Genomic DNA, 18,451 nt, shown 5'->3' on the forward strand with positions numbered 1-18,451 from the left:
AATCTCTCAGTATTAAAAAAAATACAGTAAAAAACAAGAAAGCACAACATCAGATAAAGTTGTATACTACACGTTGAAGCATGTAACCGAACCAATATGTTACAAAACAAGTATTCCCTGCATGTAAATAATCTGAGACATACAGTAATACATTTCAACGTTTCTCATAGTGTAATTTGTAACGCAATCATATTAAATTTATTCATGTACCAATTCATGATATTATTGATGTAAACACATGCTGACAAACATACAGTTGCATACAGTAAATACAAATCATAAATAAATAAATAAATAAAAACAGAGTACAGCATGTCCATGATCTTGATACAAATGACTGAATATAGTGGAGTAAAAAAAGCATAATTAATAAATCAACACTTACCAACAAGCCGCAAATATTAGATGTTCATTGTAAATTTACACATTAAGCTTGTGTACCACAGGCTTCTCAAATTTACATTAGCATCGTGCGCCTGATTCCCGTATCAAGATCTTAATTTAATTTTATCAGTTGGATTTAACACTGTATAGCACATTGAAGATTTAACATAAAATTACGTTACAACAGTGCGGCATTAATTAGTTGTCATTTAAAAATATAGCTTCATTTATACACACAGCAGTCAAAGAATGGCAAACAACGTATTGTTGCCACTTACCAAGCACTATCGATGTGTGGGGACCTGCTCGATCTCACGAGGAAACGTAACTATTTTAATTTTGTCCGTTTAGTGAGAAATTCGTACAAATTCAGTTCAGTCATCCAAAATTGTATGATTATTAAAAGGAGGCATGGCCAAAACCAAACCCCACCCCTTAACCCAACCGTCATTGGAGGACGAGCAAATCGTACTAAAATGTTGCGAATGAGAGCCTACGAATTAATGCGAATAGCCACTAAATCAAAAAGTTTACGAAGTTGATTACGCGTTGGGTTGAAAAACGAACAAAACAAAAATATAATCTGTTTATGAGTCAAAAAGATTGCGACCATCGAAACATTCGTAGCTATTAAACTTTTACATTGCTCTGATGTTACTAGTAGCTATTTATAACAATTATGATTAAACTCAATTTATTTTAATTGCTAATTCAAAGGAAAATGTTCAGCGGTAGATATAATAAATAAGAAAAAAAGATGTGCTAATTTTTAAACAATTAAATTCGTCAGCACAATAAAATTTATCCACTATATTAAAAAGTTACGAATTGGTGTGCGATAGCGTTGGGTCAAAAAAAAGAACAAAAACAAAATATAATCTGTTATGAGTCAAGTTTGCGACCATCGAAACATTCGTAGCTATTAAACTTTTAACTTGTAGGCTGCTCTGATGTTACTTAGTAGCTATTTATAACAATTATGATTAAACTCAATTTATTTTAATTGAATTAGCTAATTCTAAGGAAATGTTCAGCGGTAGAATAATAAGAAAAAAGATGTGCTAATTTTTGAAAAATTAAATTCGCAGCCACAATAAAATTTATCCACTATATTAAAAAGTTACGAATTGGCGTGAGTTAGCATTGGGTCGAAAAAAGAACAAAACAAAACTATAATCTGTTTAAGAGTCAAAAAGAAGATTGCGACTATCGAAACGTTCTTAGCTATTGTACTTTACATTGTAGGCTGCTCTGATGTTACTTAGTAGCTATTCATAACAATGGAACGATGAAACTCAATTTAATTGAATAAGCGCATTCTAAGGAAAATGTTCAGCACTAGATATAATAAATAAGAAAAAAAGATCTGCTAATTTTTAAACAATTAAATTCGCAGACGCAATTAAATTTAGCCACTACATTAATAGTTACAAATTGGAGTGAGATAGCGTTCGGTCGAAAAAAGAAACAAAAACAAAAATATAATCTGTTTATGAGTCAAAAGAAGATTGCGACTATCGAAACGTTCTTAGCTATTGCACCTTTACATTGTAGGCTGCTCTGATGTTAACTTAGTAGCTATTCATAACAATGACGATGAAAACTAAGGGTGCTATCACACTTGGTTCAATTGCCTGGACCGAACCTAAGTTCGATTGTCCCCCCTTGCCACCTTCTCAGCTGTTACGCTTGCATCATCAAGCTGCTGTTTTGTGTACAGCTGTTGCTTGGTGACAGCCACGAAAGCAAAGTGCCATAATGGAGACGTCCGCATATCACGGTCAATCTGCTTTTACTGAATCTTTTGGTTTTGTTACCAAAACCAAAATACAGAAAGCCACTTGTGTTTATCTGCTTCCGTTCAGAACATCACGCGATGTCTACAGAGATCGTTTTTGAGACAAGCAGACATTATCCCTGTTTGCACTGGGACAGTCCCGCTTGTCACCAAGGTAGGGTCATACACAGGCATACACACACGAATGAACGTTATGAAAACTAAAGTTTGTTGTACAGTTGGTGGTTCACTTCCGTTACTTGGTACGATTGCTTTCATATCAGAAGTGAACCGTACCAGAGTTCACACGAATCTCTTTTAGGTGGACTCGATTACGATTCACTTGTGCGCACCTGAGTTCAGAAGACACGTTCACACTAGCTAAACGTACCATACTTTGAAGTCAAACGAACCCGGGTGCAGACCAAAAGTGCTAGTTGTGAAAGCACCCTTAATTTAATTTAATTGAATAAGCTCATTCTAAGGAAAATGTTCAGCAGTAGATATAATAAACAAGAAAAAAAGGAGTGCTGATTTGTTTTTACACAATTAAATTCGTAGCCCAAAAAAAATGTAGTCACTAAATTAAAAAGTTACGAATTGGCGTGAGATAGCGTTGGGGGTCGAAAAACAAACGAAAACAAAACTATAATCAGTTTATTGGTCAAAAAGAAGATTGCGGCTAGCAAAACATTCTCAGCTATAGCACTTTTACATTGTAGGCTGCTCTTATGTTGCTTTAGCTATTTTAACAATTACGATAAAACTCAACTATTTAATTTAATTGGAAAATGTTCAGCAGTAGATGTAATAAATAAGAATAAAAAGTGCTGGAAAAAGTCAAATGTATCCGACAAATTGCTTTAATGACCTACGATATGTTTACATGTAGAAAAAAAATTGCAGGTGATGTGTTTATGTCAGACATTTTGGGTGAAATTTGTTGAATATTTGTTCTCCTACAGTATGCACAGTATCTGTGGGCCAGATTACAATGAAAACAGTTAAACAAAAACACAAAGTAGACATAACTCATATTTTTGTATCCTCAAAATTCAGAACACTGCCAAAAAACGTTTAAACAGCTAAAGTTTAACATAATATTTGATTAAGGCAAGTTGAGATGACTAGAAAAGTTAATGTGATTTAATTGAATTTAACTTTATTAATTCCAGAAGGAAATTCATTTGTCCAAGCGGCACACGTCACATAAAATAGTTTTAAATATAACATAAAATAACAATTAAAATCAGTAAATAAAAATAAAATAGCAGCATAGTGCGATTCAAAATGTAAAAAAATTGTGTGTGAAATTAAAGAATCAGCTATTGATTGTCTAAAGCAAAAGAGACAAATTTAAACACAATTCTTTGCACGCTTAAAAACATGTAAAAATCCTTACACGCTTAAACTGCACTGTAATAGTGCAACTTCTGATATATTAAAATATAAGTCAAAGAACACAGTTTACCACACTTTTTTTCATGGAAGCAAAACACAATGCAAAACAACAATGGCTACTGTAGATTTAGTTACAGTAAACACTTATTTGCGGTAAGCTTGCCTTAAGACAAAAACTCAGTATTACAACTTATTTGTAACCTATAACAATTCCGTACCGCTCTCTGCAGAGTTACAAAACAGTATTTCAGTATTATATCTGTTCAGTGGAATGCACTTTTGACGCAGGTGATAAACTCAGGGCCATGTCCACACTAACACATGTTTGTTTAAAAACGTGACTGGCTATATCATATCTAGATAAATATGTCTAGATATCTATATCATGTCTAGAAAGCTAGTACAATTTACGTTTTTCCGAAATAATTTGCATGTATTTGCATTAATATGACACATTTTATTGATTACAGTTATTTTATTTCATCAAAACTAACCAAATATTAAGCTTCATCAGTAGTTAGAACTATTAAGTTTCGCAAAACAGTTGTATTATTACCTCATCAGCTTCAGCTTCTCAACATAATGAATGAATGAATGAATGACGACTTTGTGAAAAACTTGCCATGTGACAACAGTCCCACTCCCACCTGCTGGTAGAAACAGGTACTGCTGAACAGCGACTATTTAAATACAGACACAAAAGCTGCGTTAAGGGGAATGTGAGTGATGTATGTGCTAATTTAAAGTACTTGGATAAGAAATAAATGTTATACTATTTTTTTTGTGTGCAACATATTCCAAAGAGGGGCGACGCGGTAGCGCAGTAGGTAGTGCTGTCACCTCACAGCAAGAAGGTCGCTGAGTTTCTGTGTGGAGTTTGCATGTTCTCCCTGCGTTCGCGTGGGTTTCCTCCGGGTTCTCCGGTTTCCACCACAGTCCAAAGACATGTGGTACAGGTGAATTGGGTAGGCTAAATTGTCCATAGTGTATGGGTGTAAATGAGTGTGTATGGATGTTTCCCAGAGATAGGTTGCAGCTGGAAGGGCATCCGCTGCGTAAAACATGTGCTGGATAAGTTGACGGTTCATTCTACTGTGGTGACCCCAGATTAATAAAGGGACTAAGCCGACAAGAAAATGAATGAATGAATATTCCAAAAGAAGACTTTTGGCAATACATCAGGGGCTTAAGCCCCTAAAGCCCCCCTCGCAACGCTGCTATATGCTATTTGAACCAATCAAAACAGAGCGCGAGAACAAGAGACTAAGCTTAATGCCTAATAGCCTGATAAACAAGGTTGATGAGTTCAGCACAGGAGGACTTGGTTCCCCCAAAAAAGTCAACATCTGTGGTGTGGGGACTACTTTGGATACAGGAAGGCTGAAAAATGGACAAGTTTCCATGTGGGTGTGCCTGGAATCCGCGAGCACGTCGCTCCCAATATGGACGTGCAAGCCGCGTGCCTTCATTGGAAATAAGGAACTTGTGTGCGCGAAAGACACGATATGTGAACGGCCTATTTCACGGCAGCATCACAAAGAGGTCTATGATCTATGGCACGGCAAAAACAAATCTGTGGACATGTAGAAATGTACACGCAACTACTGATATGTGGTCAAGCAGAACATCGGAGACTTGAGCTTGACGCCTGAAGGAATTTTTGATGATTTTAACTTCATCCTTGCATTAAATAGGTTTAACCTCTGATTTAACTAATTACATGAACTTATGCTGATGTGTTTATCCTCATATAACCTTATGTGTTTAACCTCATTTAACCTTGCTCCATAACAGCTGTGTCTTCGTGTGACTGATAACCGAGTTAACTCCTCTGTACTTGTTATCAACAAAATGTTACAATTCCACTTTCAGAGTGTGCTCACGTACAGGAACAATGACAGACGGGAGGGGCGATGCCTCGCTCTCTTGCAGGCTCTGTTATGTGTATGAGTAACTTTTTCTGTGCAGATTTGCTGTACTGCCTAACAACTGATGATTGAACTGATCTGGATTGAGGATCTTTTTTACTGAAGCGCCCCCAGGCGGGGCTGAAGAGACTTTATTATACTTTATTATAATGCTTTATTCATCTAATTAATTCAATTGTTTAAACTTAGTTAAAGCCTCTGACTGACGTTTTAACCTGGGAGGACTAGGAAAAGTCCAACACGGCGCACACAAACACACACAGTAGCCTATTTATTTGTTTGCCATAGGTCTGTTCTAGACATTTAGTAACACCTTTACTTATTATTTTTAGTTTTTGCTTGTGTCTGTTTTAGAGACATGTTACAGGTCTTTGATAAATTGTTTACCTTTGGAAATATGTTTTAGATTCACAGTGTAAAATGTTGGTGTGTGTCAAAATCGTGATTAAAATTAAATTCGCAATATTGTTCAAGAAAATCGTGATCGGTTTCTTTTGCCCACATCGCACAGCTCTAATGTGGACGTGGAGCGTTTTAAGACAAGGACGCCATTTTCAAATGTATCCGGATTAGTGTAGACATAGCCTGAGACAGAAGGGAAATGCAATAAATAAGACCACGTGGTAACACTTTATAATAACTACACACTATGAATCATTTTACTAAGCATTAGCATCTAGTGAATTCATTATTTGTTAAGCATTAACTCTACATTAATAAGCGTTAGAAAGCAGTTTATAACTGCAGCTACAAATGCTGTATTATTGACTTACAACATATTTATAATGTGCTTAATAATTGTATTTTCATACTTAGTTACTGATTTATTTTTTATTACTAAATTAAGTATTGCATTATTTACAAACCAGTTGTATTTAAAGTAGTTGAGGGTTTTTTAGGATCATTCAGAATGAGTTAGTAAATGATTAATAATCTAGTGAAATTAACATTTACATATCTTATTATTCAGGCATATACTAATAGTTAACTAATATGTTAATAAATGCTTTATTAACTCAACTTCATGCAATTTTGTGACCTAATCTAAAGTGAGGACTATTCATGCTTTATAAACCCCTTATAAATGACAAATAAAGGCTCAGAATCAAATGAACAATAATCTTTGCAATCTTTTCTAAAAAATAAAATTACTGTAAAGTTTAAACATTGCCAAATAACAGGAGTGTCAAAATGTGGCATAAAACTGGATAAAACAACAACAACAATATAATAATTTAACAATTATAATAAGATGCAATGTTTAAACTGTACAGCAATTTTATTTTAGATAAGGTTGCAAAGATTTATTTTTTATTTGAAGTTCAGTTTTATTTGTCTATCTTTAAATGAAAAAGAATGAATAATGTCAATTTTCCTGTTTAGAATTTAACTGAGCCTTTAATTGTCATTTATAAAGCATGAATAGTCCTCACTTTAGATTAGATCACAAAACTAGATGAAGTTTTATATTCATATTAGTTAACTATTAGTATATGCCTGAATAATAAGATATATAAACGTTGGTTTCAATAGTTTATTAATCATTTACTACTCATTCTGAATGATCCTGAAAACCCTCAACTACTCTTAAATACAAATCGTTTGTAAATAATGCAATACTTAATTTAGTAATGAAAAATAAATCAATAACAAAGTATGAAAATACAATTATTAAGCACATTAAAAATATGTTTGTAAGTCAAGAATAGAGCATTTGTAGCTGCAGTTATAAACTGCTTACTAACGCTTATTAATGTAGAGTTAATGCTTAACAGATAATGAATTCACTATTTGCTAATGCTTAATAAATGATTTATAGTGTGTAGTTATTATAAAGTGTTACCGACCACGTCAAATGTCCGAAAGTCAAAACGGGACAGAGTAAGAATTCAGAAATAGAAAATCGATTGAAGTAGTATTTTAGAGGCCAGTATTGAATAATTACTCTCCACATCTTTAATTTCTTCTTTCTCTCAACATGTAATCCATTACCTTCCTGCACAACTCTTTCTGTGGATTCCTCCTTTTTCTATGTCACTCACAGTTTTGTTCTTCACACTCTTGCTTGCTTCTTTCTGAAGTGCTGTGGGAATGGGTTATTTCCAGGGTTGTTTTTTTTTCAGATAAGAATCTCCACAAGATCAAGATCAAGCAAGGGCATCTTCTGTCCTCCAGTCAGCTGTGCTCGACCCTCCAGGGCTTTTGATTGGCTGGATGGAGATTCTGCACATAAACAGAAATGACCTGTCGTTTACACCTAGTGGTTGAACTAGGTATTGCAGTCCAAATTAAAAATGTCGGAGAGCGTTTTCTTCACCCAGCCTACATATAGTCAAGCCCGAAATTATTCATACAACTGGAACATTCTGACTTTTGTTCAAATAATTTTTCCTCAATGATGCCACTTGTACATCGTCTTATTATCTTTTGGGAGAAGCCTGCATCATTTAATTGATTTAACTGGTTAAATAAAAGTAACTTTAAGTCAGAATTTGCCAATTTTGTAGTAATTTCCTTATCTCATTCTGTTTAAGATGCCTTACCTCTCTTTTTTTGTGTTGTGGAGGGAGCAGTACTAGATGTCTTCAGACTTTGTCCTGTTTGACTGCTACCATCTCTGCTGGCTGATTTGGAATGAGCAGATAGAAGAGGAGTGGAGGGCAGAGAGAGTGATAAAGGAGGCGGAAGAGAGACAGATGAAGGAGAGGGTAATGTGGAAGAGGCTGAGGGAGGAAGACGGGAAGTGCTGGTGTTGGGTACACAGTTGGATAGTGATATTAATGACGCGTTTGAACATGCGGAGGACAAGAAGGGAGGAAAAGAGGAAGGTAGAGAGGAAGAGAATGATGGAGGAAGAAAGGAAAGAGAGGGCGCAGGGAGAGATGAGGAGACTGAATCTGAAAGAGAAGGTAAAGAGGGAAGGGTATGGTCTACTTGACTTTTTCTCAATAGTACATCTGCAAAAAAACAAAACAAAACATTTAGTAAAGCCTCTATTTAGACAGGTCACACTGCAGTGATAAGTGATATTCCAGTATTGTTCAGAGGAATACAAGCAGCTAGATTAAATACAATGCAGGCTCATTATTGATATATACCCCCATATACATTTCTGGACAGCGCAAAATACATCCCAGGAGCTACGTTTTTTTGCAATTTTTGTTTTCACCAGTCCACCAGAGGTCGCCATGTACAGCTTTTGAGATCTCAAATTTCTCTTGCTAGTGCCATTCGCGCCTGCTGTTCTCACATTAATCCACCAGAGGCCACTGTCGACTGACTGACTGACTGACTTACTGACCGACACCTCCACCCAACCCTTTCCCTAAACCCAACCGATTGTGTTTTCACCCACTGCCTTCCCTAAACCAAACTAAGTGTTTTCAAAAGCAATCCAGAAACAATCCATGCCTGATTTTACCACGTTTTCAGATTTTACCACATTCTCACCCTGTTATTTACTTGTTTAACCTGCTTTCTAGAACAGTTCTTCGGACTCCAATCCCATCATCACTGTCAACTTCTCTCTGTGTCTCAAGTCTGCCAACGTATGTGGCGAGCTACTGGGTAAACTGGTAACAGCGAAAAAGCCGTCCACATGGAGGTAAGTGATCAGGTGGTAGCACGAAAAGCGCCGTCGGTGGCATTATAACGCCCAGTAGCATTCGTTTTAAAGATGAAATGCAGCCATATGTAGCTCTGGCTACATAATTCACATACTCCAGATATGTATACGGGGGTACTTTTTGAAAATTAGCCTGAGTTGATTATATATATATATATATATATATATATATATATATATATATATATATATATATATATATATATATATATATATATATATATATATATATTCTGTTTTTTATTTGCATATTTGAGTCTTGTTTATAATTTAAATTAGTATTTTGGTTTTTAGGCCTATAACATTTTGCAAAGGGACTACCAATGAGAATAAGCCTCTGGCTTAATTTGGGTACATTTACATTCTTAAGGAATGTTAACTAAGTTATACAAATTTAAAATTAATCTGCTAATAAAATAGGAATATCAATATTTTTCTCTTTTAACTAAGACACGTATAAACGAAATAAATTTGTTACACTCCAGATCAATTACTGAACTAATATATAGTGGAATAGCCATTGTTTCTAATAACTTCTGTGCTGCATCAAATGAACCAACTTCCTGCAACCAGAAACAAATATTTCAACCCAGAAAGGACAAATTACATCCCACAGTTCTTGTGGATTTTAAGGTTTTGCTACCAAAACTGCATTTTTAATGTCACCCCACAAGTCTTCACTTGGGTTGAGGTCAGGTGATTGAGCAGGCCACTCCATTACCTCAATTAACTTAGCCTGAAACCAAGATGCTGTTTGATTACTCGTGATTGATGCCATTGTCTCATTTAAACACTCATTTCAAGGTAATTTTCTCTTTTCATTTGGGGAAAAAAATCTCTTCATTATTTGGATGTATTCAAAGTGGTCCATGATACATGGTAAACAATAAATAGGCCCAACGCCACAGTTTAAGAAACATACCCATACCATGATTTTTGTGCCATCATGATTCACAATCTTAACAGTAAACCGAGGCTTGAATTTAGTATCTAGTCTCTTCTAATATACTGTTGATGAACACTATTTTCATCATCAGTCCACATTTTTATTTCAGCCAATTTGTGTGTTCGAACGAATTCAGCATGTGTCAAATTTTTATAAATATCACTAAGCAGTACTGCTAATAACAAGTGTTCAAGAGGTAACTGATGCTGTACTGCTATTTTTTGAACACAACTACATACATGTATAAACTGAATAACAGCACTTTTAATAAATCTTTTCCAGCATCTTTACGAATACCGTGTTCAGACAGCATGAGTTTCAAAGTAGTCATGTCACAGATGTTTTCACACTGCATGACTATCTGGGCTAGCATTTTGTTGCTGCTTTGTTTACACTGCAAGACGGATCGGCGACAGTGGATTTCACGTTGCATGACTTTACAATAGGAAGAATCACCGACAACTTCACCCAAACTACATTTTAGAGTTCCCACTTAGATATGCTTGGCGTTTAAAGCAGGTTTGGCATGCTGTCCCGGGAGAGAACCCTGAGCTCGAAGATATTTGAGCCCAGGGCTCCCGCCCGGTCGATAAGCATATCAGGAGATCCGAGATCAGGTAGGTCTCGAGAGCTCCCCCTTTAGAAAAGGTAGGAAAAGGAGGAGATGGGGTGGAAGGGGGGATTCTTCCAAACGAAGATAGAAACAGTATGGAGAAAATGATCTATTTATAGTAAACTAGGATCACTCGGATTGGATTATTACTGATTACAGATGAGCGGCCAGACATGCTCAATCATATCACGTGCTCCTCTCGAAATTAGTTAATGAAACTTTACCTCTCAGCCAAAAACACGTAGTATATCTTTTGTTATTAACTGCATAACGAGAAAGAAGCCTTTAATGAGGTAGAAAGTGTACATATTTGCTCACCTGGGTTAAAAGGGAATTAGCAATTTCTCCTCAACTTTCTTTTTTAACTTTCTGTATGACACATCAAACAGACACGGGTGCTCCTGTCAAACCTCCACTAGATTTTCCTCCATTTATTGGGTCCGAAAATAAACGCTTTTAACTTCTACACCAACCTCCCGCTGGCCTGCAGGTTCCCATAATAGTGAATTCTGCTCTCTCATTGGCTGTAGGCGGTCATCGCTATTATTTTCAGTCAAAACTCATTTCGCACGGCATGATTTGAATTGCCGACAGCTCCAGATATTTAGCATGCCAAATATCTCACAGGTATCGGCGACTCATCGGCGATTCTCTCAGATGGCGTCTTTAATAGTTTACATTGTGTGATCGTCACTCGCATGAACGAGCACCAATTTGCTTGTGATTTCAGGCATTTGTCTGCGATTTTTCAAAACCTGTCTGCGAGTCAAAATCGGGGCTAAAATCATGCAGGCTGAACTCGGCATAAGCTGTCAATAATGTGTTTACAATCAAATAATGTATGAAGAGGGGATACAATATAAAGTTTGAATGGTATGCTTGCTAAGTATACACTACCTGACTAAAGTCTTGTCGCCTATCCAGGTTTTAGGAACAACAACTAATAACTCGACTTCTAGTTGGTCATTTGGTATCAGAAGTGGCTTATATGAAAGGCAAAGGCCTCTAGATTACGCTTATTTTACCACAATAAAATATGATCATGCCTTGATTTTTAATTATTTAATTAGGACATTAAGGTCTGACTCTGCTTAGACTAAAGTCTGGTCACTGAACCTTTATTAATGTCCAGTATAGAATATGTGGTCATGCTGCAGTGGAAACAGAATGAATATTGTGTCTGACTCCATCATCAGCTTGGAGGACTGCATCCATACATCTCTGCAATGACTCAAATCACTGATTAATAAAGTCATCAAAGAAAGCCTTCTTGCAGGAGTTCATCAAGATTCTTTGGATTCATCTTCAATGCTTCCTCCTCCATCTTACCCCAGACATGCTCAATAATGTTTATGTCTGGTGACTGGGCTGGCCAATCCTGGAGCACCTTGACCGTCTTTGCTTTCAGGAAGTTTGATGTGGAGGCTGAAGTATGAGGAGCGCTATCCTGCTGAAGAATTTGCCCTCTCCTGTGGTTTGTAATGTAAGGGGCAGCACAAATGTCTTGATACCTCAGGCTGTTGACGTTCCCATCCACAGATCTCTCGCACGCCCCCATACTGAATGGAACCCCAAACCATGATTTTTCCTTCACCAAACTGATTTCTGAGAGAATCTTGGGTTTCAGTAGGTCTTCTGCAGCATTTGTGATGGTTGGGATGCAGCTCAACAGATGATTCATCTAAGAAATCGACCTTCTGCCACTTTTCCAAATGATCAATTAGAAGTCAAGTTATCATTAGTTGCTCTTACAACTGGGATCGACAAGACTTTTGTCAGGTAGTGTGTATGCATGTAATCAGATTGAGTGTAACTCTGCAATTGTGTTTTGTATTCTCACTTGCACTGCCTTTCCAACTGTGCGAGTCTCTGGGATCAGTCTGAGACTTCTGCCGTGAATGCAGACCAGTCGCTGCAGAAATGGAGGGCACAGAACGAGCAGGACGCAGAGGGGCAGGATCTCGACGAGAACGCTGTTGTAGGACTTTAATCATGGCATCTTTCTCCAGCAACTGAGCATGCAAGTCCTTTATCCTGTGGCAGAGAACAAGTCTCATTGCATATCTCAGAACAATGATGATCACTATCTAAAGACAACTAATAATGTGGGTTGATTGACTTTGATTGTGTTAATTAATTAATCAATTCAATCAAATCAACTGACTTTGTCCTAGGGTAGTCACGATACTGGAATTCGGGACCAATCCATACTGGAATTTTAAAAGCGTCCATTTCCCGCTAACATCCGAGCGCTATTGAGCATGTTCTTAAACAGCTGATTGGCCATTGTGTTCACATGCTCAACAGAAATGACTGTGATTGGCCGTGAAGGTCATCAGTTCACCAAACTCACTGCTGTTTACTGAGTTTAACCACAGATACAGGGACACTGGAGTGTTTTAAAGCCACGATCCATCAGCAGATCGCTCGTATGTCAGCTTATAGACAAACCAGCTTATCGACGTGACTTTGGTGGATTGGTACCAAATTCCAGTATCCTGACAACCCTACTTTGAACATCATTCATTCATTTTCCTTCAGCTTAGTCCCTTGTTTATTAGGCATCACCACAGCGGAATGAACCATTGACTATTCCAGCATATGTTTTACGCGCCGGATGCCCTTCCAGCCGCAACCCAGTACTGGAAAACACCCATACACTCTCACATTCACACTCATACACTCCGGCCAATTTATTTTATCCAATTCACCTATAACGCATGTGTTTGGACTGTGGGGGAAACCGGAGCACCAAAAGGAAACCCACACCAACCCACACGCAAACTCACTTTGTACATTATAATACAATAAAATAATTTATTAAACATTTTCGACAAACATTTACATGCATGGCCAATATTGCACAGTTTACCTTTGCTCCATTTCCTGAGATTGACGAGCGCTGTGAGATCTGTTCTCCTCCTCATGCAGCCACAGAGAGCTGTCACTGTAACTGCCACTGCGAGAATGCTGGATTATTGTCGTATCTCTGAAAACAATAGGATATCAGTCTGTCATTTTGTGATGTCAAACTGATCTCACTCTAAACACAAAAAAGTCAGTCATTTGTCACACAGGCTGTACAACGATCAAACATGAGCATGTTGCTTTCATTTCTTTAAAGGTGCAGTACGTAAGTTTGACACCAAGTGGTTGAATTAGGTATTGCACACCTGGTTCAATACATACGCAAGGGTAGGGTGCCAGATTGACGACACCAACAGCGGTGTGCCTGACTATTGAGCCTAAAGGATGATTTAAACCGGGTCCTAACTAAAAGCAACGACACTCAACAGAAGAAATATTTTCAATATTAAAATGAGTTTTTGTCCTAACCAACACCCCGAATTGATATTTTAGAAACGGCTTTATTTCTCAAAGCTGATCAAAACTGACAAAGATCACCTCAGGTTCACCTCATGTGCTTTATTCAGTGTTAAATGCTAATAATGTGAGTTTGAATGGCATTTCACATGATATTTATTGTCATACTACTGAAAGCAGCAGCAGATAGTTCACCTCAGATCTAGAAAATAAAATAAACCTTTAAAATTGAACTTCAGAACTGAGACTCAGTGCAAACCAACACATATCACCGATTCCGCATCTACATTTAATAATGTTAAAGTGGGTTTATATGTATCAATTAAATTATAAACCTTACCATAATCGCTGGAGTGCAGTGAGTGCACAATTCTGTGCTTCTGAATGGCTGCATTTAAATTTCTGTCGTGTTTCGTCTGGTGCAAACAGCCAAATTGCTCATCACTGCAAATCTCATCACATAGTATGTTGTTAGAACACGGGGTTACAATGTAACCTGCTCACCTAATGTTTATGTTCGTACTATTTATATTATTTACTAATTAATAACGTCATGTGGGGTCTCATTTCAGAGTCTGCTACTGTCCACCGGAGGTCGCATTTCAGTCACGGACGCATGCTTTGAGGGTCTTTCTAACTGAATGAATGAAATATGCTTCAGTTCAGTTTCCAGCAAGGCAACCCGGGGTGCTGAAATATAATTGGCTAAACTGGCATTGAGCGGGTTAAATGAACAAAACTAAGACAGACGTTTTGGCACACAACGTAGAATATCTGACTTTAGCATTGTTTGTCAGATAAACGTTCACTTAGGATGTTTCTTAATCATCTGCAAACATATTACGGTATTTTTATGCTTTAGAGGTTTGACCGTTTGTATCCGCTTTTGGAGTGGTGGTCCTTCTGTTGACGTCAACTTGAGAGCTTCAATAGCAACTGCATATTAATATTCTTAACCACGCCCCTCATCCCATTTGTTTGCTAAGAGGGAATGATGTGCAAAAGAAAATGATTTTTCAGTGTACAGCAGTGCAGCGCTTTTAGACAGAACAAAATGAAGCAGAGAAAATTCACTTTATTCATGTACTGACCTCTGTGCTGCGGCTGTCGCTGCGGCTTCCATGGCGAAGTGTCTCATTGCACTCTCTTCTAAGTACTTTTGCTCCCAACGCGTCATATCAGCCTCCAATCCCAGAATCCTTTCTTCTCTCTCCCTTAGCAGATCCAGTACTGCAGGAGCAGTGGACTCACATGCGGTGCGGGAAACCGATATGCCAGCACGCTGTACCAGAGACAAAAAGGAGTTAGGGCATGTCCACACGTACATGAGTACTTTTATATGCAGAGTTTTCCCTGCTTTCGCTTTTTAAAAACATCTCCGTTCACATGGAAACTCCAAAACACATTGTGATGCATGTTATGGACACTTCGAACCACCAGGGGGCGATAATGAGACTTATGCTGGGCTCACACCAAAATTAAAGGAATTAAGTATTTTCCCAGATGAATTGCATACAAGTCAATGTAAACATGATAACAGAGGCGGATTAACGTCCAGTGGTCGAACAATGTGGAATACGCGGTATGTTTGATGGGAACATGCAAAATTTGCGTCTTCCGCATTTGGTGTGAACCCAGCCGCATTGACCAATCAGAAAGGAGAAAACAGCATGCATGCTGACGTCATGAGTTGAAAACTCTGGTTGTAGCATCCACACGATTACGCTATACCCAGTTTCAGTCACCCGACATTCTGTTTTCATGAGGACAAATAGTGAAACTGTGTAGGCAAAAAGTGCAGTTTTGAAAATACCTGTGTTGGTGTGGACAGGGCCGTAATGTTATTGTTAAACGTGCAGTATGTTTGACAACCTAATGGTAAATCTAGATATTAGGGTTGGGCGATGTCGACCAATTTGGCATCATACGATGTCTAATGTGAAACATTGCGATGGACGATGGCATCGTCCTCGTAGGTGAATTAATTATTTATGAATAAGCAATTAATTCATAACGAATTAATTATTTGTAGCCTACCGTTTCGACTACCTGACCCGCATGGTCTTTACCCATAACCAAATTATAAATAAATAAAGATAAATAAAGTTACAAATTACCACCTGACAATCACTTTTTCCGCAGGACTCTGGCATGAATAGGCAGAGTGATCTGTGTCGTTATAATGGCGTCCACAAACTTGGTTGTTAATAAAGGTGCGCAACCAACAGTATCTGGGGTTTTCACAAAAATGACTAAGTACAAGCGTGAAAGTGAAAGATTGAAGCAGTGTACTGACGCTGTGAGACGTTACCTGATAGATTCAAAAGACAGGAGAGTCGTTAGGTAGAGAAAAGATTAATTAAATATCACGTTTAACAACTATAGTGAGACGTGACCAGCGGTACATCCTTGATAACCTGTCCGACGTGCACTGCTCTCCAGGGGACTGACTGCCTGGAGCTCAGTGTGTGTGTCTGTGGTCACGTGATGTGCGTTTTCAGCAGTATAGTGTGGACGGAGATCTTTTCAGAAATGCTGGATGAAACGCCAGAGTGAATGTGGATCGTTTTCATTCTAAAACACCATTTTAAATGTAAGACGAATTAGTGTAAACAGGGCCCCAATGTGTATTTTTCGCGAGAGTGTTGCTGCTGCGATGGGGGCGGGGCGGATGGTCGCGATGCCGGCTCGTGATGTCTAGGCTATCGGCGTTGGACGAGAACGGGGTGGGGTGGAGGGGGGGTGGTGTATACTCGATTGAGCAAGAGGGGCACCTCAGCCGATGAGAACAAAGGGGCAGTGGCTCTAGCCACCGGGCCACCCCCCTGTGCACGGCCCTGCCATTGACTTACATTGACAAAGTATTTGCTTTTCCTTTCCTTTCGTGGAAATTAATAGTTACAGGTAACGGATGTAAAAGAATCTATATATATAAATATATAGCTAATGAATCAAAGAAACACTGACTTTCATCGTTTCATTGCCTACTTTCATTTAAAATTTGGGTCGGGTGTAATAGTAAACCACCTTTTTTTTTTTAGGACTACACCACTGGTCTGGAGGTTACATTTTCGGCTGCGTCCACATACATTGAGACAGCTTTTAAGACTGAAATGAAATATACTGTTTTCGTCAAGGCAACCCAGGGTGCTGAAATATAATTGGGTAAACTGGCAGTGGGCTGGTTATAGAGGCCAAAACAAAGACCGACGTTCTGACATGACACTCACATTTTCAAAGGGGAATAACTGACTTTATCATTGCTTTTCACTTAGCATGTTTCTTAAATATCTACAAACATATGGTATTTTTATGATCTAGAACAGGAGTTGACACCTAGTGTTTGAACTAGGTATTGCAGTCCAAATTCAAAATATTGAAAATGAGTTTTTTTTGTCACCCAACCCCTTCTCCTGCGACATGATGCACACGCAGGTTTGATTACTGACAACAAACAGGAGCATGCATGCCTGACTATCGAGCCTTACAATGTAAGCTGCTAAATTAATGTTTACACTAGTAATATTTGTATTATTTGCTAATATAAAACCACCTCATGTGGATTTTTTTTAAAACTCTGAACCTGCGTCTAATTTCGGAGGCTGTTTAGACCTCCAGAGGTCGCATTTTCAGCTGCGTCCGCATGCATCGAGACAGCCTTCAAGACTGAAATGAAATACACTGTGTATATTGTACTTCCCACCACTAAATCTTAACTTTCCGTAGCTAATTTTTAACACAAAAATACAAAAATAAAGACAAAAGCTAGTCTTTAGGAGTGCAACACTGACACGGTACAAGCATTACTCTAAATGAATACATTTTCATTCAATTCACAGACCTGTTGTGTTCGCAGTGAATCCACCTCTCTCTCCAGGCGAATACGTAGACGTTGTTCGAGCTGCTCGCGTTTTTCACATGCGACCTGGAGCTGTGCTAGTGCCTGCTGCAACCGTTCTACCCGCTCCACGTACTTCTGCTTTTTACTCAGCTACAGCACACAGAGAGACAGAAAAGACAAATTATTTACTCGGAAGACTGACTTTAGTGCGCATACATCATATAAAGTTGAGGGATAAATTATAAGCCCGATTCTTTTTCAAATATTAACCAAGTGATGTTTTACAGAGCAAGGACATTAAAATCATTATGTAGATGCTATAGTTGTAGCAGTATGGTAAACACTCACCTCTTCCTCCAGCTTGATGACTTTACTCTGAGCATTATTCAAAGCTTGCTCTAAGATCTCAATGTGGCGTCTCTGATCTTCATTCATTGTTCGCAAATTCGCTGCCTCTATCTGTAATGTTTCTAGGTCTTTCTGGCTTTCTCTTCCTGAGAAACGAACAAAAGAAATGCAAGAACATCTCAGTTTCAGAGTTATTTAGAATTATTACACGGCTGTCTGGAATACTCGATTCTGATTGGTCAGTCGCGACATTATAAGGTATGT

At 37.9% G+C, this 18,451-nt stretch overlaps 1 protein-coding gene across 3 annotated transcripts in view; it reads right to left on the reverse strand.

Moving 5' to 3' along the window:
- Window positions 1-7,314: 7,314 nt before the first annotated feature.
- The window catches only part of amotl1 (angiomotin like 1), a 29,567-nt gene continuing 18,430 nt past the window's right edge, over window positions 7,315-18,451 (reverse strand). For all 3 annotated transcript variants that reach the window (XM_056474329.1, XM_056474327.1, XM_056474326.1), the window contains 7 exons: window positions 18,188-18,333; window positions 17,840-17,989; window positions 15,090-15,280; window positions 13,547-13,663; window positions 12,515-12,708; window positions 8,034-8,447; window positions 7,315-7,713 (listed from right to left, as the gene is read on the reverse strand). In XM_056474329.1, coding sequence (XP_056330304.1) covers window positions 7,610-7,713; window positions 8,034-8,447; window positions 12,515-12,708; window positions 13,547-13,663; window positions 15,090-15,280; window positions 17,840-17,989; window positions 18,188-18,333 — 1,316 coding nt within the window. In that variant the 3' untranslated portion in view covers window positions 7,315-7,609. The remainder of the gene's footprint in view (window positions 7,714-8,033; window positions 8,448-12,514; window positions 12,709-13,546; window positions 13,664-15,089; window positions 15,281-17,839; window positions 17,990-18,187; window positions 18,334-18,451) is intronic.

The sequence above is a fragment of the Danio aesculapii genome, chromosome 15 (assembly GCF_903798145.1).
Source record: "Danio aesculapii chromosome 15, fDanAes4.1, whole genome shotgun sequence".
Classification (NCBI taxonomy): Eukaryota; Metazoa; Chordata; class Actinopteri; order Cypriniformes; family Danionidae; genus Danio; species Danio aesculapii.